Source organism: Synchiropus splendidus, chromosome 6, assembly GCF_027744825.2.
Source record: "Synchiropus splendidus isolate RoL2022-P1 chromosome 6, RoL_Sspl_1.0, whole genome shotgun sequence".
Classification (NCBI taxonomy): Eukaryota; Metazoa; Chordata; class Actinopteri; order Syngnathiformes; family Callionymidae; genus Synchiropus; species Synchiropus splendidus.
Window position 1 is genome coordinate 21,984,541 of NC_071339.1, and position 22,949 is coordinate 22,007,489.

A 22,949-nucleotide genomic window follows, 5' to 3' on the forward strand; every position below is an offset into this window, starting at 1 on the left:
TTCAGAACTTCAGTTTGGGTTTTCTTTTGTGCGTTCCTTCTGTTTGTCATCATCCACATAACATTTCATCCAGTGTGCAGGCAGTAGTTGGGTGGTTCTGACTCAAGACTTGAAAGAGTGTGAGGGGTCTTCAGCGTCCTCATCATTTTATTGACTGGATTACTATGCCCTTTTATTTTCACCTGAGCGCAAGCTTAATATCCCATTAAATCCTAGACTATGCCTGGAATACAGAGCTGGACAAGGTGAGTTTAACAAACAATATCATGAGTCATCAGATCTGCATATGGTTATACAAAAGAATAGTGTTGTAGTCAAGACCACATCGACTGAGACCAAGACATTATCGAGACTGGAGAGTATTGATTCAAGACCAAGTTATTTGGAGGTCAAGACCAAGAAGGTTTTGAAGGCCTAGACCAAGACAAGACCAAAACAGTATAGATAGGAGTCTCAAACTGATCCACAAGTGAGCCGCAGAGGGTGCAGGCACACACACACACACACACACACACATATATATATATATATAGAGAGAGAGAGAGAGAGAGAGAGAGAGAGATGCGAGTTTGAGACCCTAAAAATGTGGTCTTGAGACCGTACGACTTAACTGAGACGTCGAAAAATGGAGAAACTTCATCTCCCATAATGCCTTTCAACTGCGTAAACATGGAAGCAGCGTATGGGTTTCAAAATAAAGGTTTACAACGTAACTAAACTTTATAATACTATAATACATAACATGACATGTGTTTCAGTGATTACACCAAGTAATGTCGGCAATACAGTTAATTGTGTTTTTACTGCAAATAAAAAACAAAACATTTACGTGAAAGAGGAAGTTGACAACCGGATGTTATGACGCAGCGCTTCTCTCTTGACTCTCACCGGCAGGCAAAGCACTCCGTGGAGTTTGGGAGCTAATATTTACTTGCGTGTGTTTCTTTCGAAAGATGCACGTACGTTAAAATGAAGCATAAGATGATGGTGATGAATAATAGCTAGTCCGCGACACTAGCTCCAATAAGAATTGCAGATAGAAAGCCCAGCAACTGACGGTTCCTCGGTAAGTGAAATGACTTATGAATAATCGATCATTGGAAACCTTAGCTTGCAACACTGGAATGACAAGCTTTTGCCTCGTCGTTGCCGTGTCATTTAGTCGACCTACTTCTCCTAGAGTGACGGTGAGCTCCACTAGCTCACTAAAACTCCCAACTAGTGGCTGCTAATAACAATAGTTGACATTGGTGTTTGGTTCATGGTTCCCTGCTCCCCCTATTTCTTTCTCTCGGAAAGCTAATTCAGCATTATGGCGATACTTTGTCACCTTTCAACTTCAATCTATTGTTCTGTCTACCACTGTTATCTTCTATTGTTCCTCAGCAAGTCTTATTTGAAACCAGTTGATGCGGTCTGTTTGCTTCCTCTCTCTCCCCCCTTAAGCTGCTGATGTCAGTGAGCCAAAACAAGAAATGTGATTTAGCGGGTTAAGTAGCTACTTAACACATGTTTTAAAGATGCCCTACTCTTCGGACTTGTTTGCTTTTTAAGAATTGTGGATTGTTGTTCTACTGCTTCTAGTTGTTTGTTGTAAGTAGTGAACAAGTGTTGGTATTCTAAAAAGACTACCGTATGTCATAATTTCATTTTGCCCCAGGTCAGTTCACCATCGTGACCTCCACTGCTTTGTCACCATGTCAGACCCGATGTGTGTCCGAGTTTTCTCTCTCAACTGCTGGTGAGTTATCATCAAGTGATTCTTGATCTGTTTTCTTGCCCATGCTGATTCTGTTTTCTTCTTCAGGGGCATTCGGTTCCTGAGCAAACACTGTGCTCAGCGCTACGCCATGATTGGCGAGATGTTGTCTAAGGAAGGACATGACCTGGTCCTGCTACAGGAGGTGCCACTAAACAGTATTATGTGTTCTTTCTGAACACATAAATACTGAACAATTTAAATATGATAATTAGTTTGGTTTTGATTAGGGCTGCACAATATTGGAAGAAACGAACCTTTCTAAACATTTCTCTGCGATATATATATTAACATATTAACACAGATTCACATGAATTAACAATACTTTTCAACACATAATTTAGTAGCTATATTTGGGAAGTATTTGGTTGATTTTTGGTCATCTGAAACAAATAGACAAATTGATGCTATTTATGACTTTATTAAAGCACTGAAGTGTTTTGTTCTAAAACCACAGTGCGCTCTTTTAGTCTATAAAATCATATGATCAAAGTATATCCATATTTCTGCCATTGATTTTCTTTTGGGGACTTTAAGCTCAAGAAGAGCTCCTTCGAGAACCATAATTTCTCAGTGGTTCTTAAGTGAAGGATAAGAAAAGTCGACACGACTCATATAAAGTGCTTGCATAACACCTATGTCCACTACCAAATCGTTTGTTTCACTATGTCCTAAAAATGGTCTCCATTTTAACCGGTAAACCAACATTGTCTTTCAGGTATGGAGTGAGAAGGATTTCCTCTTTTTGAAGAAGAAACTGAGCTGCAGCCATCCCCACTCACATTATTTCAAAAGGTGAGTTGCACCACTTCCATTATCAAATGTTTGATGTTTACCAACAGAGTTATCTGACACCTGGGTGTGCATGTTATTTGTTTAACTAGTTTTCAGGTATTCTGTTGCTCCTTATCTGGAAATGCTGCAGTAGAGTGTTAGAAATAGACTAATAATAGACTAATGTCTAAGATCCAGCACATAGGGTTCAAACAAGTTTTAAACTTCGGTGGATCTCTCGGCCAAATCACAAGACTCGGATGAATGTGTAAGCCTGCACTTCTAATCCCTCTTTGGTCTTGTACAAGTGTCGCGTCTAGTAAGTTTAGCTCTCACATCTTCCTGGACAAAATCCCTTTGGTGAGAATGTGATTTGATATTTCGCCCAGTAGCTTTTCTCTGTTTTAATTGCAGTGGCGTTATTGGGAGTGGACTGGCAGTTTTCTCCAAACACCGGATCCATGATACATTTCTTTATCGATACTCACTCAACGGTTATCCTTACATGGTGAGTGTTGAAGGAAGGGCTTTGAACGTGAATGTTAATGCTCTTTGAGGACTGACTTAAACACCTCCATGGGTTTGCAGTAGTCATTGCATTGTCTTTAAAATACAAGTTTAGCACATGTTGAATTTCCATGCTGTGGGACTGATAAAGGCCATCTATTGAAAATGTCTCATCTGCACAACCCTCTGCACCTGCAGGCCCACCACGGTGACTGGTTTGGCGGCAAAGCCGTGGGATTGGCTGTAATCAACATCGGGAATTTGACTGCAAATGTTTACGTCACACACGTAGGTTTTGATCTGTAACTGAAGTTGTCCAAGATACTGATCCTTCAATCTTACACCATATTGATACTTGACTCTGCCCAGCTGCATGCAGAGTACTGCAGAGAGAAGGACTCGTACCTCCCTCACCGAGTGGTTCAGGCGTGGGAGCTGCAGCAGTTTGTTCGGTGAACCACAGATTTGTTTGCTCTTCCCTTTCTGTTTTGTGTCGAAACTAAGGTTGCTTATGTAAGCAGCTCTATTAGCATCTTCACCAGAAACTTACTGCATATCCAGTGTTTTTATCTTCCTCTTTTAGCTCTATTTAGAACAGTAGTTTTCCCACCTAAAATGAATGACCTTTATTGTCATTGCATGGTAAAATAGCACAAAATGTTCTTATGCCAGGCCGTGACAACTTAAATGGCAAAATAGACTAGTTAGAGAATAGATTAAAAAAAGATTTGTTTTGACATTATAGCGCGGTGTGAAGTCTAAAATGGCATGAATAGACAAACTGAGATAATGAATCTAAACTTTTGACTGTTTCGCATATTTGCAATAACAAACTTAAACTCATGGACTTCATAGGAGTTAATAAGTTATTAAGTTCAATAATAGTTGATAAGAGCAGTATTCATGCGTCTCTCGCTTGCCTGTAGGACGGAGCAACTTGGAAGTCTCTCTCACTGTGGATGATGGTTGCATCAAGGATTGGAGTGAAAATCATGCAAAACACTGTGAAACACGACTCCCTAACTGACCATTTACTGAAAAAAAAATGGCCTCATAAATGTTCATTAAATCGGAATGTGAAACAAGGCTGCAACAACAACCTCCTTTTCTCTAGCTTCCATCTGCCTGTATTTTCAATGATCTTTGAAATGTTTCAGGTTTCAGGAACGGTTTACATTTTTAATGTTGTGTGTGGGTGTGGGTGTGTATATATATATATATATATATATATATATATATATATATATATATATATATATATATATTTTTTTTTTAACTGTTTTTCTATTGTATCTCTCAGCCACACCTCTGCTGGGGCAGATGTGGTGATTTTAGGAGGCGACCTCAACATGCACCCTCAGGACCTTGGCACCAGATTGCTTCGCTCTTACACAGGACTGAGAGACTCCTACTTGGAGACGGCTCACTTTGATGTAAGCAGTGGGGATGATGGGTAATCAGCGCTACTCTTGCATATGGTGCGACTGAGAGTGCAAGACCTGGTTTTTAGGACTTCTTTCATTGGAATCATTCAGGGATGTGAGAATGGCATGACCCTGATCGAAGACAATCCTTTCATCAGTAAAAAAGAGATTGTTCCTTTTGAGAAGGGCATCAGAATCGACTACATTCTCTTCAAGGTGAGTTGTTTTCTTTGTCTCAACAGAAGATCAAAGTCATTTTATCTGAAAGCCTTCCTTCACCGGTGCTGTCCAGGGTTCCTCCAGAGCCAATATGAGCTGTACGTCCTTGTGCACCACCAAAGGCTCAGTACCTGACCACCCATTCCCGTATTCTGACCATGAAGCTCTGACTGCTATGCTGAAGTTTGATCCTAGGTCTTCCAGTGTGACCGATGGTGTTGCACCAGAGACTGATTTGACTGGAGGTATTGTTCATAATCAATCCTTGTCATCATTGTCAAATAATAAATAGTAAGTCAGTATCGAGAGACATCACATTCATCCAATGTAGTTCATTTAGCAACACAAATCAAATCTTAGGAACCAAACGGTTCACTCAGATCTACAACACAAATAACACAACAAATAGGGAAATAAAACAATCTACAGAAGACATGCAACAATGAATGCTGAGTTTTAAAAAAAATGAGTGTCCGACAAGACAAAAAAGTACGTGACAATCTTTTGCTGAGACTGCGGAGAAAATTAAAACACACACACACGCAACCGCAGTGAACGGGTCGGTCCAATTGATGCGACGCTGTTGCGTCTCTAATGGCCCACCAGGTGGCAGCAGAGTAATTTGTTGAATCTTCGTTGAGCCGACGTTCCTTCGGCTGACAGGTCTGCTCTTGCCGCGGCCTTTTACTAGGTGTAAACAAGTTTTTGTGTGCGTTTATTTATTTATTTTCTGTTTTTTTTTGTATTTGATATTTTAAACTTAATGGATTTGTGTTTTTACAATAGGAACAAAGTGGGTCATTTTTGAAGATTTCTGTTTTCGTTTTTCAGAAGTTGCTGAACTCATTGACATTCTGACTGAAGCCCGTACGGAGGTCAAAGTGGGTCTGCACTGCGCAGAGAGAATGCGCAGCTCCGCCGCTCGCACCGGGGTGATGGGTCTGGCTCTGCTGGTCCTGGAGCTGGCCATCCTAGCCGTGTTCTGGTTGGCCCTGGGAGCAGAACAGCCTTTCCCGCGGGTCTCCTTCTACCTGCTGGCGGCTCTCTGCTTTGCTATCCTGCTGACCACCTTCCTGCTCTACATCTTCTACACCATCGAGATCAAGTCTCTGCAGGGGGCCGAGGACCAGATGAGACTTGCTGGTGGGAGTTTACAGGAGAAGTTGAGGGGAGTTCCTCCGCTTCGGAGCAAGAGTTGAAATGAGAGCCAGGGAAGTCGCTTCATATTTAGTTTCATCAGAAGCTTTAACAGAATCTGAAAGAATTATGTCGCTGAGATGAGTCATGTTTGAAGGAAGTGATTCTTTTGCACTCTTGTGATCTAGTCTTAATCTGAAAGTTCAGAGATACAAACCTATGCACCAACCCAGACACCACAGTACCTCCCTGATAAGGCCGCTCTTAATTTTTGCCTTTCATTCCACCCAAGTGGGTTTCCGTCTTTGGCTTCACTCTTCCACACTCCAGCTCAGAACGCACTTGAAGCAGCACTTCTTCGTTTGTACGGCCAAGTAACATTGCTTTATGAACGTTCTGTAAAAAGCTTGGTTGTCATGTAGCATTCAAAGTGATGTAGGAAGAATTGAGAGAGCGAGAAACATTGTTTCCTGTTCCCCGCAGTTTAGTTTTTGCGGATAGCTGTGGGCCTTCAGAAGTACATCGCTGTCATGTGCGTTAACAGTTCCAACTCCACTAACTTGAACAAACAAACCTGTGTACAAGCAAATACAAGCATATTTATTTCTTCAATTACAGCAAGTTCTGTGCGTCATGTTAGCTTTGTTAAAAGCAAGTATCTGCATTTCATGCACAGGTATACTGACTTGTTACAGCCAGCAAATTTTAGGGCCGTAAGCCGTAACATTATGACCACCTGTGAAACGGTGTGCAGTGGTCACTGGTTTTCAACATCTTAATTCCTTTGACCACTTTTAGTGCTGATGACGCTAAAGTGCTTTTCACAGGTTATTTTTAATGTTCTTTTAAAGGTTTCTATGTGAAAGGCGAAGAATGTTGTTTTGCGACTGAGGGTTTTACGGTCTCAATGTGACTAGTCCATTTTGTGGACAGACCATGGATGGATGATCCCTGTTGAAGTAGTTAGTGTGCTGTGCACGTATTTAACCAACGGTAACTATCAATCAATCTGTAGCCAATAGATTTGGCAAATTGAAAATGTTTCAATGCATTAAAAAAAAGGGGGATTAATTTAATCACTAATTTAGATGATAAAAGACGTCATATTTAATTCTTTTTCACAATAGGCAGCTTTCGTTTTTGGTTTCAAAATGAAGTCAGGAGGCAACAAAATACACTCTAAACAATCGATGACTGAATTATTGTTTCTCTTCATTGTAAATTTTTTAATTAATGGAACTTGTCATTGTTTTCTTTTTAATTCACTGCGATACTTTGAGGCAATAAATGCAAATAAATGAGCAATAAGATGCGTGTTTGGTGAGTGGTGACGTCAAAGGATTATTTGTAAATCATTTGATCTCAGTCACAGTTTAACCTCTTAACCGTGTAGACACACTGGACGAGTTTCTAGGGCTAGAAAGGTCAGAAAATTGCTCTTATATAAGTCAAGTTTGTGCATTCTACCTCTGCTGGACTTTGAAGATCGAGAGACTTCCGCCTCCTTTCTATTATCTCAACTCTTATAGCACCATATATCGAGCGATCGTTTCAAAATAAAACCTCTCCATGCAGACAAGGTTCTTACTTGAGCAGCATGAACTGCATGAAAGCACTGTGTGAAAAAGGTTGTCGACCTTATAAGAAGTCGCGAGCGCGTAGTCAGGAGTGATGCATGTGCCGTTGCCTCCCAGGGCGCGGTCTGGCAGAACAAGGTGCACTCCTGCTGTCAGACGAGGATCCGCGAGTGCGCAGCCGTCCGCTTCCACTCATGTCTCTGAGCCGCTCTGCAAGCCGGAAAACGCTGAAGACATGACCAGTCAGTACCCACTCAAATCCGCTCTTGCTATCGGGAACGTGGACGACACTTCCCTGGCTCTTCCCTCGGCAAACCAGCAACTCTCCAGAGAGCGACGGGTAATGGAACAAGTGCTGACCATCAAAAAGACCAAGGCCAGGCTGAACAGCAGCAGGAGCGGATCCACTTCTCTGTCCCCCGCAAGTAAGACCAGACTCCTGCAACTGCTCGGAACACTGTGAAGACTTGTCGAAGATGAAAGTGTCTTGACTTTAAAGAAAAAATACCAACATGCTAACGAGTAGCGTGAAATATGCGTCACACAAAATGGAGACTTTGATATTCCTAAACAAATTTAGCATTGCTAATCTGCTAACCTGAATAAAATGTTGACTAACCGCCTTTTTTTCATAGTTTTATGTTCGTGCGTTGTCATTATGCTATTGTTTAAGTTAAATATAGACACCGCTGAGTTATCTCACATGTCTGACACGTTATATATAAGGCCAACAACAAATACCTCGGTGGAATAATTGTTTCTTAAATATATTCCTGAGGCTGTTAAATCTGTCTTATTTCATAGCCAATAGCCAATGGTTTGTGAGATAACGCCATGCAGTTCATCGCTCTTCGACGTCATAGATTTCCGTTCAGGCAGATTCAAACACATATCAGTGTGAATACAAAAGATGAAGCTCCGTTTTTTTTGCTTGCATCAAAGTCCTGTCTTAATCAAAACTATCTTTAACATGCAGTTTTGGTTTTACCTTTTGGACAAACATGATGGCTACAACCCTCTGAGACTTTTCTTTATTTGATGTTCATCTAATTGAATCTAGATTTTACTTGTAAGTCAAAATGTGATTGCATGTCATTCATTGCTATCAAATGATTCTAACCAAATAAGCGATGAGTCAAAACTCATTCGGAAGTAAGAAGCCTGGAAACTATGGGTGCATTTGGGATATAGTGTTGATGTTATTGGACAGACATCAGAACTGAGGTGCGTCTTGACTTTCTTCTTTTTTCCTCACATAAATCTGTTTTTGCATATCTATCCATATTTTTTTTTCCTGAAAACAACCTAAAATTGGCCTGTAGTATAATTACATTCAACCTATGACATTGTTTTACAATGTCTATTATAGGGTCTATTCCTACTGAAAAAAACTGTCCATGTCCTAGGATGCACTGCAGTAACAAGTCAAAGTTTAGAATCAAATTTGCTCATTAGACTTTGTGTTTGAAGCCACTGTGATTTATGATGGCCCAGGAACTTTGGCAAGAGGGTTGTGTTCCAGGTAGATCACACTCACTGCCTTGTATTAGGTGTTAGATCTTCTCTTATCACTCATATTTTTGAAAAAAAAAAGTTTTGGAGCGGTAGACACTGGAGCTCACAATCTTAAAAGAATGAATGTTTACTTCAAAAGCTGTCGCACCTTCAAATGCTGATTGAAAAAAAATAAATGAATGCATTATCAGATTGTTGCGCAACACATCAGCGCTCATTACTGTTGTTTTTTTTTCTCTAAATAGCTGACAAAGGAGCTCTGTCCTCTGCCTTTATCTGGCATGATAAAGAAATATCTATTAAGTTTTTATTGATGCATGGTCATTGTAAAAGCTAGTCATAAATGTCACTAGCATTTTTTACGTCAATTTAAATGGTTTTGAAGCTCATTAGTTGATTGTTTATTTGACCTTTTTCTGAACATAAATTTAAGTTTTGATAACACCTTGTTTAACTTGACGGCTCATGCGTCCATTTTAAATACAATTGTTGTACTTGACCTTTGCTGATGTGTTTCTCGGCAGGCCCATCATACGAATCTGTTTTCACTGACGTTTCCAGAAGTGGCGCATCGAATGGACCTGTCTTTTTTGGCAATGGCTTCAGTAAAACAGTGAGTCACTTGAGATTTATTTCCTTGTGACACCGTGGGAAAAAGTGATTGTGACAGTTTTATCTGCACAAGCACTGATGTTTGATACCAACATGCGGATGGTGTTCACGGCCACGTCGACCCCATGTTTGACTGTGCATTATTTTGACACCCTGGCCAATGTTCGACCCACAGTGGAGAAAGGAACAGTGAACAAAACGAGACTTAATTAGCCCAAGTAAATCAAGAACTAGAATCCCCGGCATGCCCAAACTTCCGCGTAGCCATTGGGCCTCTCACCTGATACAGGGTTTCTGCGAAATGTAAATGGCTTAAATGACAGCCGCCATGGCTTCAGAATTATGATCTCTTCCACCGCAGTTCCTGGCGGAAACCCTGTGATACTCTTGAACTTTTTGCCAATGTCTCTGGCATTATTTGTTGAGATAGAACACCCCCATTTTCCAACATTAAATAATACCTTGAGAAATTCCTGGCTGCAGATAGTGAGCTAAATCAGCCCCAATATGGAATTGTGTATTTCTTATCCAATGTCTGACATGTCTGTATGATTTCATTTAAATTGGTCCATACCTTTGAATTATCTTGCTCTTCCAACGAAGCAAACAGACATATATATATATATATATAGTCTGGGACAGAGCGTTACTTGGTTTATGACTTTGTCACAGCCAAACTGCACAGAAGCGCACATTCAGAGCTGGACACGCACCGGGCACCTCTTCACTTCTGGAGAGACGTCACTCACTCGGCAACCCCTCCCACATGCAGCGGCCACACACATAGACGAACAGCGCACTGCAGCAGACACTCTACATTCACTCCTACAAAAGTGTATTTTAAGGCTTGGAACGCATTATTTCTTTTTCCGTTAATTGTAATGGGAAAAATCGATTCAGATTTCGAACAAATCGCTTCTCGAACGGCCGTCTGGAACAGATTGTGGTCGAGAACCGGGGTACCACTATATATATATATATATATATATATATAAAATGGAGACTTTATTTACTGTATTTACTGCATAATCTAGAGCACACCTACAAATGTTGCTCAGATAGAAGTCCAGGTGTCCGCCATCTGCTTGAGTAACTACATCAGGCTTCATATTTACAGCTTGACCTGTATAAATGCTGCGATGCTGCCTGTCGCGATTTTACGACAGGTTATTAAGATAGGTGATTAAGAAATCTCCTGCTAACATGAAAGCAGATGTAGAATTCTGTTTTAAAAAGTCACCGTATTAAACACCAGACAAAACAATACATTAAGTAGTTGAATAGAGTTAAAAAAAAAGAAAGAAGAAAGTATACCTCTGCATTTCTTTCACATTGGCAGCTGTATTCATATGCAACAAATAACTCTACTGCGACAAGAGAAAATCTTTCTGGAGTCAGTGTCTGTCACTCTGTGTGTTAATAGCTGCCACTATCACAGTCCGGTAGATAGGAATTATCTCCAAAGTCAGGGTTTTGCCATTGAGTTGGGACTGGATCACCAGGTTCACCGTAACTGTAGTCCTTGAGGAAACATTCTTCCACTATGGTGATCACAGTTTTCATAATGTTGATTTCATTTTTAATTGTGCTGAATGGATTTCTGTTTCTGCAGCTCAGCCGTGAGAAATCTGTCCCCTCAAGTCCTCTGCACAATAAAAGCTCGCCAAATTTCTACATGGACCGTGGTTACGGCACTATCAGCACCAAAACGATGACTCGCATGGACACCTGCCGCAGCGAGCCTAGCCTGGCCTGGCCTCGCCCTGTGTCCTACTACCGAGCGCCTGCCCCCCAGCATTATTCCAGTGGCACCACTTACAGGGGTGCCGAACGGGCCACCAGACAGCTTGTGACTGGCTCTTCCCCTCAGCCTCTACAGCTGCAGGTCAAAACGAACGGCACACAAGCGCAAAACAAAGGTTTCATTTCAGGCAAGTTGGAGATGCGTGAAAAACAGTCCACTGGGGAACTGCCGCTATCGAAGAGCCAGAGGCATTCTGTGTGGGTATTTAACATGTTTCTCTTCGTTCAAGAAGAATATTTAAACATTTAGCTGCTTGTTTTTTTCAGGCCAAATGGAAACGTTACCAAAGACCTAACCATGAAGGAGGCTGTGGAGTACCTTTCCAACCAGAATGAGTTGTTTAAATGCTGTGGAGCCTCCTATATTCAGCACAATACTTTTGTTGACGAAAAAGCAAAAGATGAGGTGACTAATCTTTTATATAATAATAATAATACTTCATTTGTAGACAATAATTGGGCTGTTTTTGTCCAGATTTTGCCCCTGTCCGAACAAGAAGGGCCAAAGCCTGATTGTATTATCTGTTACAAGATCCACAGACTAGATAACCCTGTGGTCTGAGGTGTGTAAGACTGAATTTGTCCCCATAGTTAAGGCAGACAATTGTAAATGTTGAGCGTGTTAAATATTTCCCATCAAGAGTCTTTATATATACAGAGTGCCTCTTGCTCTCCCTACTTGAATTGTGAATTGGAAGTGACAATTGCAGGGCTGTCCATTGATAAAGAAATGTGATCTCAATTTATCAGACTATTGCTATGTTAAACACAGTAAATAGTTACATTAAATGTAACTTAAAGAATGGTGCTATCAACACAACACTTTCCTTGTGCAAACACACCAGAACAGGCAGGATCATTGTTTAGAATAACCTCAGAGGCACTGAAAAGGTTCCTAAACATGCTAAAAGCATAACATTGTAACTGATAACATAAATGGGCACCCTTGTGTTCATGACACCTTCTGATAAAGTTACATTTAGATTAGATATATAATGTTATTAACTTGCCATTAAACACAAGTTAACTCTGCTTTAGTGCCATTCATTGAGATTAAGAATTTAATACAAGCCCTACAATGTAGGCATTCAGGAGGCGATTCTACTGAGACACAAAAAGGCAAAGTTTTGGTGTTATTGATTTAATGACAGTAAGAACGCTGACTTGTAATCTGAGGAGAAAATCCCTGTCCCATCTGCCACTGTCTTCACCTGGTTGGCTCCTTCAGTTGTCCAGGCGTGTTACTTAGGATCTGCAAGTAGTTACCATTGTTTAGTTGTTATCAATACACCCAAAACCACCATCATCCTGTGCACTTCCATCTTGTGTTTTCCTGTTTCTTCCTTCTTTTATCACGTGTGATCGATTACTGGCTTGGAGGACAAGCACCGAAGCGGTTGCTGGAGCAGAAGCTTGATGTGTGTGGTGTGCTGCGTTGAGATTATCGCTGCGCTCACCAGTCTTACCGATCAACGCTAGAATTTTTTATCTTCATTAGTGTTCCGCTGACTGATTTAAAAAAACGTTACAGCTAAGTTGAACTCTTAAGTCTTTAGTCTTCTGTCTTCCTCATTGAATTCTTGTTGGAATGAAGAGTGTTTAATGAGTCTTGAAGTCCAGTTCGCCTCATGAGAGAGACAATTCACTGAGGACCTCTGGTCGCCTTCCAGGTGTTACGGTTGAACGGCATCCCTCCGCTGGTGGCCATGCTGCACGACTCCAATCCTCAGGTCAGCCAAGCGGCCTCTGCTGCCCTGCGGAACATCTCCTTCAAGAACGTCAAGAACAAGGAGGAGATACATCGCTGCCTTGGCGTTGAAGGGGCCGTGACTCTGCTTAAAGAAACAGACTCAGCTGAGACGCAGAGGCAGCTCACAGGTTAGAAAACAATCATGTATCCACCATGTTGTGTGGGTGATGCATGTGTGTCCGTCTTTGCCACATTGTTTTTGTTCTGTAATGTCCTGCGGTCCTTCCTTGTATGCATGAATCACTCAAATGATGTTCCTCCATACGTAGTTGTCAGATTACAAATCTGTTTTTTATATTACTCAAGAAGTCCAGTATTCCACTCCTCACTGCTAAACAAACCTTGTTTCATCATTAATTTCTCCTCATACTCTGTTAAATGCCGAATTAGTGATGGAGTGAACTCAGTTGCAATTGTGTATTTTCACTCATGGAATAACAATACTTAATGATTGATTTCAAAATATTCCTTCGGTGTTGTCTGTAGCAATGAAAAATGTTAAATTCCCCCATATTCAAAAAGGCTTGTGTTCGATGCACGATTCATGTTTCAGTAGTGTCTGAGGTGAAACAGACTTGGCTGTGACTTATTTTTCAGGGGTACATTAGAGGTGTAAGGGAATAGTGATACTCTCAAACATTGTCATCCACAATGGCGCGATACTTTCAATTTGATATCAGATTAGATTTGATGGCCTTCATTTACGTTTATGTTTTTGAGTTCATTGAAGTTCCATCCACTGGTTGGCAGCGACTCGACTTCCCCCTTCAGCACCTGGTAATGGGCAACAAGACCTTGCTGGTGTTAGAGCCAGACTGGAATATCTGTGTGAGCCAGCCTCTAGGAATCTGAAGGGATAAGACCGTCACCTGCAGAATTCAAAGGGCATTACAGACCAGAACCGTGACGTTTGTTTGATGTGCCACACTAATATCCATGGGACATACAAACCTACGAACCTACCACACCACTGTAGCACTACCGCTGAGCTGAGTGAATGCTGTGATGACAACTATATATTTGTGTTCAAGTTTAGCCTGTCAATCTATGTGTATGCTGGTGTATAATATCTACTACTGGTCTGCGTATGCAGTGTAGCCACGATAATTGTGGGGGTTGTGTTTCAGGACCACATGCTATAGTTGAAAATGTGCAGAGGTAGCAGCACCTCAATGTAACCCTGGGTTACTGCAGGGTAGTGGAGTTCATAAATGAAAGAATATCAGAGTCTCTGTAACTACTAATGTCATTATTGAGCACTTTCCTGGCTCAAACACGTTAAAACTACGATTGTGAAAATAAATTCTCCAGTATCTGAATGGCATCTGAGCAGCAGGAGCGGGTCATAAATCAGCTGATCAAAGACGGCACGTCTGGAATCTCATCAGGGCAGATCTCATCAAAGTTTCTTGTGTTAAAAGTATCATTAAAACTACGATCATGAGCTCTGGCACGCTCAGCTTTGGTGTCAGGTTTCACACAGCGCGGAGCTGCGCTCCATGTCGTAATGTTCCAGTTGTCTACACATCGTGCTTTATGAGGAAATTTTCCCAGATTCATGTCACTTTTCATGGCCTGATTTTCTGTAAAAAAACAGCGATGAATCTAGGGATAAAAGCGAGGGAACACTGTACTGGTTATCAATGCTGTCATGAGTATTTGACGACTACTGCGAAATCGGCAGTGTCACCATTGGGACATCCCTAGTTTTTCCCTGAGAATAAATTCTGTCATTAAATGAATATTATGACATACCATTCTACTTACAGTATTGCAAGAGCTCATGATGTATTGTATCGTCACTCCTGTATTGGCATACAAATATTCCTGCCAATACACAGCCATAGATTCTATAGTCCGTCTGAATTGCTGTTGAACGTGCACCTCTGGTCCAGTGGCTTCATATATCATCATGATGTCTCTTTTTCCTCTGTCCTCATACAAAACCTGTTAACAAGTATGCATTTTAGAGCTCCCACTAACAAGGATGTTTCCCCCAGGCCTCTTGTGGAATTTGTCCTCAGCAGACACACTGAAGCCGGACCTGGCTAAAATCGCACTGCCTGTCTTAGTGGAGAAAGTGATCGTTCCATGCTCAACACATCCTGACTCGAGTAGCAGCGAGATCTTCTTTAACGCCACAGGATGTCTGAGGTAAGAAAAAGAACATCTTGCCAATTTCACGCACTGTTCAAAGGCGCACATCGGTGAAGTCATCAAATCTATCATCACAATTGTGTTTTGAGGATGTGTGAGTAATAAGCTGCATGAATGTTCCCTCTCGGTGTTATGCTGTATGTTAAGAAAGATGCCCTTAGTTTGTCAGTAACAACTGAGAAACTGTGACTACTGGCATCTTTAAAGACTCACTTTCTGCTCTCTTTATATCCTATATCCTGTGCTCCGATTGGCTCAGCGAAGTAGTGTCATTGTGCTACTTATTTCAGCATTCAGCTTCCTGTCCTCTTCAAACTTACATCCATGTGAGAGCACTGCATGTAGACTGCAGAGTTGTGTGCAACTATCGTCGAGATGTTGACACCCCTTGACGTGTTTAAGGCAATGGTGTTGACCTAGCTGCAGCAATCCAAATGTCTCAGTGTGGTGCTCTGTTTAGTGAGAAGGTGTTGCACAAAATCTCAGTTTGTCGGTCAACGGGTTTGAATTTGTTTGGCAAGGAAGATTGACCCACTTCTGCTGCTGACGATGTCTGCATGAAAGCTTTTATCGAATATTGTATGCGCACCTTACGCATGGCTTGGCTTGACTTCTGTTTTATGTGCCAACTTCTATTAGTTATATAACAACGTCCCAGCTTATCACTCAAGATTGTTCCATTTGTCAGTGAAGGCTGCAGTTCTGAGAACATGAGACTGGACTTTGCTCTTTTTTTTTAAATGATTATTCATTTGAATCCTTTGGAATGTTCTCCTATGTAAACGTTTTTTTCTGTGGCCTCCATAATTGTCTTGAATTATAAGTGTCTGATTACGGTTCTTTCCACCCCAACAGAAATCTTAGCAGTGCAAAGCAGAACAACAGGCAGGCCATGAGGAAACATCCTGGTCTGATTGACTCTTTAGTCACGTATGTGAACAACTGCGTGGAACAAGAAGAAAACGATGACAAGGTGAGATCGCTATCACAATGTAAATATCCTGCGAGCTGTCAAAGCCTGTCAATGCTGACAGCCAAGGCAAAGATATGAATGACGTCTCTGCAGCCTCTCTCTTCGAACATAAACATACGCTCTGATGGAGACGTGAAGAGGTGGATCTTGTTTATTTTGCTGTGCAGTGAAGATGATGTCAGCTGTTTAAGTTAGACTGATGACTGTTATTATCACCCGAAGAGAGGCGTGGGATTTCGTGCTTGACCACAACATGACTGCCTATGCTTGTATAATGTTTTAATTCTATGGATATCATAGGACATAGAAAGTTAAATGCTAAACAATTTTTTTCAATGTGAAGTTGGAGTTTTTGGTGATTGATTTCTTGTCATTTTTGTGGAATTTGCGTTGTTTGTGTCCAAACTTAACCAGGTGGATTAGATGAGCCGGTCTCTTTAGGACAGTGCCAGAAAATGATTTATTTTTTACGCTCAAATATTGCAATCCTTGATTGTGGTGTTGTCTGTGTATTTTAAGCCATCTGTTTCGATATTTAATACATAGGTACTTGGATATGCTGCTGCATTTGAGATATGTTTGATGCTATCGTTTTCAATTTGTATGCTGAACTTATTTTGTCCATTAAGGGAGTGAGTCATTCCTCTATTGGGAAATTTAACTGAAAGTCTAAATGGGCTAAAAAAATTAAATTGTTTTCATGCACATGGTATTGTAATGCAATATCCGATTTCCCCCCTTAAAACAATGGTTCTTATTACAGTATATTGCAGAACCACTCCTGCATTGGGATGCAAATTGTATTGCAAGATACCTGCCAGTACACTGTTGATATTGTATATAATTCCGTCATCCAGTTCTGTTGAGGTCCACATGTCTGTTTTGTCGCACCTGGCAGTCTGTGGAGAACTGCGTCTGCATCCTGCACAACCTCACCTTCCAGCTGGAGAACGAGGCGCCAACTTTGTTCAACAAGTACACAACCTTGGCCAAGGCTATCGGGAAGAGCCCCAGCCAGGGTGACACTGGCCCCATCGGGTGCTTCAGTCCACAGGGCAAGGGGTCAGTGCCTGAGGTGAGACCAGAAGAAGCTGATGATCAGTAACTGTAAATGTCTTGACTGAGTGAGACCTCATCATTCACATCAAGATTTCAGTGTCCAAGTCTCTCAATCGCTGATGCTCTCATTGTGTCTCAGTTCAGTAAGTTGCATCTATTAAAGTATGAATCATTTCAAGCTCCTCTAATACATCGTAAACATGCTACATGACAATTGTACTCATATATCACATGGCTTCATAATTGATATATTGCGTACAATCCAGTCAATATTTCTTCTTGCAAGGTACAGTAATTGAAACGGAGCGGAGTGAAGAACAGTTCTTATCATTTCTCCCACTTACTCCAACTTTCAAAGTATTTACTGCATTACAACATCCTAGTTTTTTCTTATACATCGACTTCTTCATTATTCATCTACATATATGTCTTGTTTTTTTCTGTTGTTTGGGGATGGATCTGTGGGTCTCGTGACAACGGTAATATTGAAACATACTTATTGTCTGAAATAAAAAGTTGTGGTAATTTATCTTTATTAAATTACACTGCAATTATGTGTAAAGATGTGCAAGTCTTTGAGGAAATCAGATTCATAGAGAACACGTTATTGGAATCATTATTTAGTTAGTTAGTTTTTTCTTATACATCTGCATCTTCATTATTCATCTACATATACATCTTGTTTTTATCGTCTCACTCATATGAGCAACTTCACCATCAAGTTAAATTGCCAGCTCTCATACTATAAGATTTTTCTTGTGCTACCGGTTGTTTTTCAAACATTTTAAACCTGCCGTGCTTGTATTTGTAAATATTTGGATTTTCTTTTGCATATACATAGAAATATGAATGTTCTATGCATTCCACCTCTACAGTTCATTTGATGTTGCGATGAATGTTTTAGTATTTTTTGGTTTCTTAAAAAGGCTTTATATGTTAATCAAATTTTGTTTTATTTTACTTTAATCCACTGTATTTTTTATGTTTCAATAATTGCACTTTGAAATGAAGCATTCAATTAAATATATGAAAATGAGATATATGTATAACTGAAATTCAGACTACAAGTGTCATATCAGAAATTCCTTTTTAACAAGACAAAAAAAAACAAAGAAAATAATCTCTTGTAATAAATGTGTGCTCTTATATACTACTGAAAATCCCAGAAAGTTGGTGACTGAAGGTATTGCAATAACAAAGTCTCATCTGATTTCAGCACCAGCTCAATCTACCAATAGTGGAGGATCCCAAACCATCTGGTGCCGGTTGGCTGATCCACTCCAAAACTCTGCAGAACTATCTTGCGCTACTGGGGTCCAGTCAGCGCGAGGAGACGCAGGAGGCGTGTTGTGGAGCGATGCACAACCTGATCGCACGTGACGGCATTGTACGTAAGCCGACCTCTTCAGACCTGGAATATTGATTTGACATGACGTTCTTTCTCCACTGGTGTTTTCAGGTCTCCATGGTGATGAGTCAGATTATCGTGCAGAAACTAAAAGGCATGCACGTCATCGGTCCACTGCTCCGCTCCAACAAAGTCAACCTGCAGAGGAGCTCGATGGCTCTGTTGGGAAACCTGTGCAAGAACCCAACCCTGCATGGTACACTCGGTAAGAAACAAGATTCTTTTCTTCTTCTTGCTTTGCTTATGTAGGAAGTCACGCTTGGACTGGTTCCTAGGACTCTCTTGAGAGTGACACCTTCGGGGGACTTTATTGAGGTCTTATGGCTGAGAAGAAAGATGCCCATTGCTGTGCTCAAGTTAGAGTCCTGAGACCAAAAGATATGACCGCCTTACTACGATTGGAACAACAAGATTATATTGTGGCCTCAGGGTTCAACTGCCGGTGGATCTTTGCTGAGATTGATTATAATCTGGTAATCTGGCTGTGTCATTTTGAGTCACAATGGTGAGGCTGTTACAGACTGTTCAAGCATGGTGGCAAATGACGATGACCAAAAAATGCTCTTAAACTTCCTTAACTCCTGAAAGTGGAAACACTGAGCACAACTAATGTAAGACGAAAAACGAAGTAAAACATTGCTCACTGTTGATGGAAATACTGCTGCAGTTCTTAAAACCTTAAGATGACTTGACTTGAAAATGCTCACTTGGCGAGAATCATCTTTATTTTTTGTAATATTACCATTCTGTTGTCAGGGGATGGATCAGTGGGTCTCATGTGTGAAGAACATTTTTTCTGGGTTTTATAATTACATTTTTTATCCATTTTATTTAATTTTATGTCCGTCATGTATGTTTTTTTTTCGTTTGTATTTTATGTCAAAAGTAATTAAAAAAACTAGTTTTCAAAATTGTAAAAGCTTTCCCTCGCATCATAGATAAATGGTGACTGATAATGTTGGGTGTCGTGAACTTGAGTGACTCTCGATGAACAGAGCTCTTGTTGCTCACTGCAACATTGTGTCGCTGCAGCCCGTAAAGGCCTACCTGAGCTGCTGGCCGTCATCAGCGCCGGCACCTCTGAGGGCAACGAGTCCGACGACACGCTGGCCATGGCCTGCCAGACCAGCAACTCCCTGCTACTGAAGGACAGCGAGCTGAGCAAGCACCTGATCACCAGCTCTCTCATCCGAGCGCTCAACGATCTCAGCCAGAATCGGTCAGCACTCGAGTTCACCCGAGTTCACTCAAGTTCCTCTCAACTGATATCAGCGATTTCTTTCCTCAGTTATTTCCCCAAATCCAGCAAGGCTGCCGCTCTGCTTCTTCACAACCTCTGGTCAGACAAAGAGATTCAGAGCTACCTAAAAAAGGTGAGTCATGTCTGAAGCCCGCACGGGATCAGGGTGTGTCCTCGCCTCCTCAGCGTCCACGCCTCGCTCAGGTATGTGAGAGAGACAGAGGATTAAGGCAAAGTTTTCTGCAAGTGGCCAGGGCTTTCAGAAAAGATTCTCCTGCAATTCTGTGAAGGAATCCAGCACCTCTGCTTGCTTTGTCAAAAAGCCTGCAGGTGAAGGACACTGATCTTTCGCTCTCTGTCCCACAGCAAGGAATGAGCAAGGCTTCATTTGTCAACGATGTCACCACGGCGGCGCACAAGTCGGTTCAAGTCGTCGATTAGCTCAAGTACATTTAACCTGGCAAACCCAAAGAAGTCCATCCTTCCTCATTTCATCCACAGTTGAATCACACTAAGGTGGTTTTCCACAACTTGTGGAAGATGAGCTGAAAAGAAAACATTCACCGTGTATTGTTGTGAAATAGATGTTGGCAGGGGAGTGCAGCTCACTTTGCTATTGTAAATATCAAGTGAAGTAATTCTGCTCCTCTTCATCTATGACCACGCCACACGCCTCATCGAAACCATCTATTTAAGATCATTCCAAAACTCCTGATCAGATCAGTCCGGCTTCATCTGCGATGCAAGTCTCCTGATGCAGGGATCCCCCTCAGCTTCACCACGCCTGTGCAGTACTCTGCAGTGGCCAGGTGGTGCGGCTGAGTAAATAAGCGATGGAATCCAGATCATGCTGTTTGATGATTATGTATTATTGACACAATATTTATGAAGTGATAGGTGTGTTTATTCTTAAAACGTCTCCACGGATTTGCGGACTCCAGTTACATCTTCAACGTCAAAAAATGTCCACTTTTGATTATTTTTAAAGGTTTTCCCACATGCCTCGGCAGCGCCAGGAAATATTGAATTTTGCGATTTGTCAGTGTAGATTTTGACTGGCAACACATAAATTGTTTTGGGTTTTTTTCCATCTACTCCTTCAAATATGAATAACTTAGTGGCGCATCCCAAACAAAAACAAAATGGGTTAATTGCTTTGGCAACATTGTACCCAAGCAATTTGAGTGTCAAAGAAAATCTTGGACTGTTCGACCAGATGTTTCTAGTAGGTACGGTTTTGGTCCTCAATTCCTCAGGAATGTAAAAAACTATTTCTCTCATTTTGTCTGTTCATTGACATTTGACATGTGAAAATGCCATTAAGGTGATGGCTGTCAGAGTGGACATTTTTGTGACTCCAGAGGGTGGAATCTATGTCACAATGGTGAGCTGGTCTGCACACATGCCTACTTTAAAGTGTTCATAGAAAATTTCAAATGATTTTCTTGAAGCTGAAAACAAACAGCTGCTTCCTCCTAGTGGGGGAGCCAATCGGAGTTCCTTTGATTTAAACACCTCTTCTACTCACTTTTAAAGATTTGTTTTTAAAAAAGTCTTTTTACAACATAAAACTTTGTACTAAATGTTGTATTTAATTGAATGTCACCTGTTGTCCCTACCTTTGCAGCTTTTTTCAATATTTGACACCAAATGCCTAACAGAATTGGTTCAGTATGGTCGCATTGTGAAGTGGACTCAGTCAGAACCAGTGGTGTTGCATAACTCTTATGCACAACTCCTTCTGCCAGTGCATGACTTCAGTGCAGACCAATGAATGAAATGGACAAAGGAACGAAAGCACCTTTATCATTTTCCTTTGGGTGGTTTTGTTTTAGCTTGACTTGAAACCTATCGACTACATTCCTCCTCCACTTTGTTAAAAGCCTCAGAGTCAGCTGTTCTGCTTTAGTTTGCCACAACACAATGGGTTTCTTCAATCTCTCCTCTCTGATTCAGTTGATTTGTTCATGGAAAAATGGTGGCCTGTTCGTTTACGTTTTGCATTTCTGTTCATGGTGTGTTTTGTTTGTACAATTGTGAAGATAAAACACTGTGAAATATCAATAAAACTGAATGACGCAACACTTGACTGATAAAAGCGTTGGCTGGGAAATTGGCTTGTTGCAGTGATATGTAGTTATCAGGTGTGTTATCAAATGTACTCGGTGCACTCAAACAGCAAACTATAAAGTCAGGACTGCACATTTATACAGTAGATACTTTGAATTGTGTTAATCTTTTTTTAGAGCACCACAGCTTGTGGTGTGCTCCTCCCCACCTGGTTTTCGCCAGTGAGCAGAAGATGAGCTTTGGTTCAAATAGCAGTGAGGGCCTTCAGATTTTACAGTTTATTTCACCTTGGTGCGCCTCAATTGTTCCTGCCAGAAATTGTTCTGGTTCCGTCTTCCATTCAAGGTCTAATCTTCCAAGGTAGCGGCAACTTACAACCCACCTCCATCCCTGCTACCCTTGTGCTGTCCACGTCAGTTATTTTTGTTGGCATATGTTTTCTTCAAGCTGTTCAAGGGAGACTGCTGAGCTGAACACCATCCTGGTCGCCCTCACGTCTGCCGTCCCTGACTCGGTCACATGTCTTCTCTCTTTTCAGTGGCTTCCTTAAAAATGTGATTCATTTGTTAAGAAAAGTAAGATATTTACTCCCAGTCATCTTTGTCCATGTCAGCGGTTGTTTGGACACCTCGCCCGTTGTCTCCACCCTTCCTCGCTACTAGCTTGTTCTATTGCGTAACACAAGTTAAACTTCAACCTGCATGGTTAAACCAACACCATCTAATCGCACTGGCCTATCATTTCGTTGGAACGAAGCTTCATGACAGAATTTATAATATATTTTTCTGTGGCCGAGGATTTATGATGTCATGTGAGACTGAGCCACTCGACCTGCTGTAGCACGCAACACCAGAAAGGGAGAGTGTCAAAATGCAAGAATGATCCTTGGTTAACCATTTGCCAAAATCCACTGCCTGGTTGGCAAAGGCGGTTTCGACCTGATTATATAGGGTGTGGTGTTTGTC

At 41.2% G+C, this 22,949-nt stretch overlaps 2 protein-coding genes across 4 annotated transcripts; both read left to right on the forward strand.

Moving 5' to 3' along the window:
- Nucleotides 1-48: 48 nt before the first annotated feature.
- Nucleotides 49-7,362, forward strand: smpd2b (sphingomyelin phosphodiesterase 2b). 3 transcript variants are annotated; one of them, XM_053867500.1, is made up of 12 exons: nt 876-1,066; nt 1,447-1,593; nt 1,661-1,741; nt 1,808-1,904; nt 2,478-2,554; nt 2,948-3,041; nt 3,239-3,328; nt 3,410-3,492; nt 4,341-4,473; nt 4,576-4,680; nt 4,757-4,928; nt 5,515-7,362. In XM_053867500.1, the coding sequence occupies exons 3-12, from the start codon at nt 1,698-1,700 to the stop codon at nt 5,880-5,882; spliced, it is 1,263 nt and encodes a 420-aa protein (XP_053723475.1). In that variant the 5' UTR covers nt 876-1,066; nt 1,447-1,593; nt 1,661-1,697; the 3' UTR covers nt 5,883-7,362. The 3 variants fall into 3 exon arrangements, with proteins under 3 accessions (XP_053723473.1, XP_053723475.1, XP_053723474.1); XM_053867498.1 differs by lacking the exons at nt 876-1,066; nt 1,447-1,593 and adding an exon at nt 49-245; XM_053867499.1 differs by lacking the exon at nt 1,447-1,593.
- Nucleotides 7,363-7,476: 114 nt separating this feature from the next.
- Nucleotides 7,477-21,988, forward strand: LOC128760262 (plakophilin-1-like). The gene is made up of 13 exons (XM_053867496.1): nt 7,477-7,822; nt 9,437-9,525; nt 11,137-11,525; nt 11,595-11,733; nt 12,998-13,205; nt 15,078-15,231; nt 16,090-16,207; nt 17,106-17,282; nt 18,483-18,653; nt 18,726-18,879; nt 19,707-19,893; nt 19,963-20,047; nt 20,281-21,988. The coding sequence occupies exons 1-13, from the start codon at nt 7,492-7,494 to the stop codon at nt 20,353-20,355; spliced, it is 2,277 nt and encodes a 758-aa protein (XP_053723471.1). The 5' UTR covers nt 7,477-7,491; the 3' UTR covers nt 20,356-21,988.
- Nucleotides 21,989-22,949: the final 961 nt, after the last annotated feature.